This window comes from Octodon degus, unplaced genomic scaffold (assembly GCF_000260255.1).
Source record: "Octodon degus isolate 3935 unplaced genomic scaffold, OctDeg1.0 scaffold00416, whole genome shotgun sequence".
Taxonomy (NCBI): domain Eukaryota; kingdom Metazoa; phylum Chordata; class Mammalia; order Rodentia; family Octodontidae; genus Octodon; species Octodon degus.
The window spans coordinates 11,712-13,832 of NW_004524992.1; the positions used below are offsets into that span (position 1 = coordinate 11,712).

General features: G+C 32.2%; 1 protein-coding gene across 1 annotated transcript in view; it reads right to left on the reverse strand.

Moving 5' to 3' along the window:
• Nucleotides 1-1,766: 1,766 nt before the first annotated feature.
• Nucleotides 1,767-2,121, reverse strand: part of Vamp7 (vesicle associated membrane protein 7) — a 62,140-nt gene continuing 61,785 nt past the window's right edge. Inside the window, exon 5 of the mRNA XM_004648466.3 lies at nucleotides 1,767-1,922. Within this exon, the coding sequence (XP_004648523.2) occupies nucleotides 1,767-1,922 (156 nt within the window). The remainder of the gene's footprint in view (nucleotides 1,923-2,121) is intronic.

Sequence of the window (2,121 nt, forward strand, 5' to 3'; positions counted from 1 at the left end):
TATACACAATAGCATAAATATACAGCTACTTTCTCTTAGTTTAATGAGAAGAAGGTTTTGAACTAATAGTGTTTAGACAGATATCATGTCTGCATCTTGTACTAGGAATAAGTACTAGAAGGATTTTTTTTTTTGCTCCAAATGCCTTCAGGACAGGTTTGGCTGGCTTGAGTTCTGGGGATGGACCCACAGCAACCTGAGCCTGAGTGCTTTGTTGAAGCAGGCACTTTAAGAGCTGAGCTAAGGGGCAGGCCCCCTGGAATAAGCACTAGAAAGACAACAATATGCAATGTATTAATTATTGTAACTGTACTTCTAACCTGTTTTTAAAGTATCTCATTGCTACTCCTTTCTCAATAAAATTATTAAAATATAAATAAATAAATAAAATCTTTAGTTCACTATGGTTTTACTAATACTCTAAATAAAAATTAGAGGAGTTTTCTTATTTGAAACTTCAATTATTCTTCTACTTTTTTGGAGATTAATATTAGTATATCCTCAAAGAACAAAATAAACCAAAGAGCCAAGGGAAAAAATCCTTAAAAAAAGTATTTTTGAGTCACTTATAACACTTCAATTGTTGGGTTGTTATATTTATGCCAGGTTTATATATCATGGTGATAAAAAAATCATGGGCACAGGAGAGAGTGTAATCACATTTATTTTAATGGTATAAAGGCAAGAAAGTAGAGCGCTAGCAAACTTGGAGGGGCCCCTAAGAAAAATATTCATGAAAGCTTTTTGTCTAGGGCTTTCTAAGGAATTTAGAAGAGAGCTTGGATCATTGCTCAAGAGATATGATCTCAACACTTTAGGAGACTGCATACTTTTCTGGATCCAATCTCTGCAGTATTCATGCAGAGGCAACTGGTTCATACTCCCAACTGGTTCATGAACCAACTGCCTGACTAGTCGTGTTCTGGTCTTTCTTTGAAAAGTTTCTGACAGTCATAAGAAACCAAAAAGATGTTTTGCAAGATCCCTGGAGGGTGGTGACTCAGTAGTTCCCAATTTGAGGTACTTCTATTTACTGCCTAGTAGAATCCTTACTGCTGTCTCAATCTATCTACTACTCATTAAATTATATTCTTACCTAAGAAAGATTATGATGAGCACAATGTTCACATTTTCAAAAGGTGACACTGTTCTTGTAAACTGATCTCTTACCAAAATATATCAAGTATTTATGAAGAACTACTACGAAGACAACAAGATGCAATATATTAATTATTGTAACTGTCTTACTAACCTGTTTTGAAAGTCTCATTACTATTTGTTTCTTAATAAAATTAAAAATAAAAAAGAAACAAAATATATCAAGTACAATTTAGAGATTAAGGTGAAGTAATGTAAATCTTCATGGTTATGGAAAATTCTAAGCAAAAACATGAATTTATGAATTGAAAAAAAATCATTTCCTCCCTTCTTTGGGCTTTGGATTTGGTCTGCTCTTCTTTTTCTACACATTTGAGGTGCACCATTAGGGTATATATTTGTTCCTATTCTGTTTTCCTAATGTGTGAGTTCATAGCTATAAATTTCACTCTAAGACCTGCTTTCATTACATGCCACAAATTCTGCTAAGTTGTGTTTGAGTTTTCATTCAATAAACAAACTAATTTAGAGTAAAGAATAGTTCTAGGAAGTACTAGGAAGCAACCATGTACACAAGCAGACATTGTCATAGGTATGTAATTGTCACATCTCAGATAACAATTAGCTTTCATAAGGAAATACTACTTTATTCTCTTGAAAATTTGATCTTAATTAATCAAGTAATCTGTTATCATTTTTGTTCTCATGATGAAACTATGCCATTGAAACATACCTATATTTCTGACCATGATTCCTTTCAGTTCATCCACCTGGGCTTGAGTCTCCATCACTTTGTCCAGGCCCTTATTCTCAGAGTGATGCTTCTATAAGAAAGTAAATTTAACTTATGGTAATCAGGCATTTTTTATAATAGAAAAGCAAAACCAAGAAAAAGATGACAATTTATATTGAAGAATGCTATAAAATTACATCTCTATTATATAAGAGATAAATGACACTTTACTAAAAAATGATTTAAAAACCTAGGGAAAAATAAGCTACATAAAATATTTCTTTTTTTTT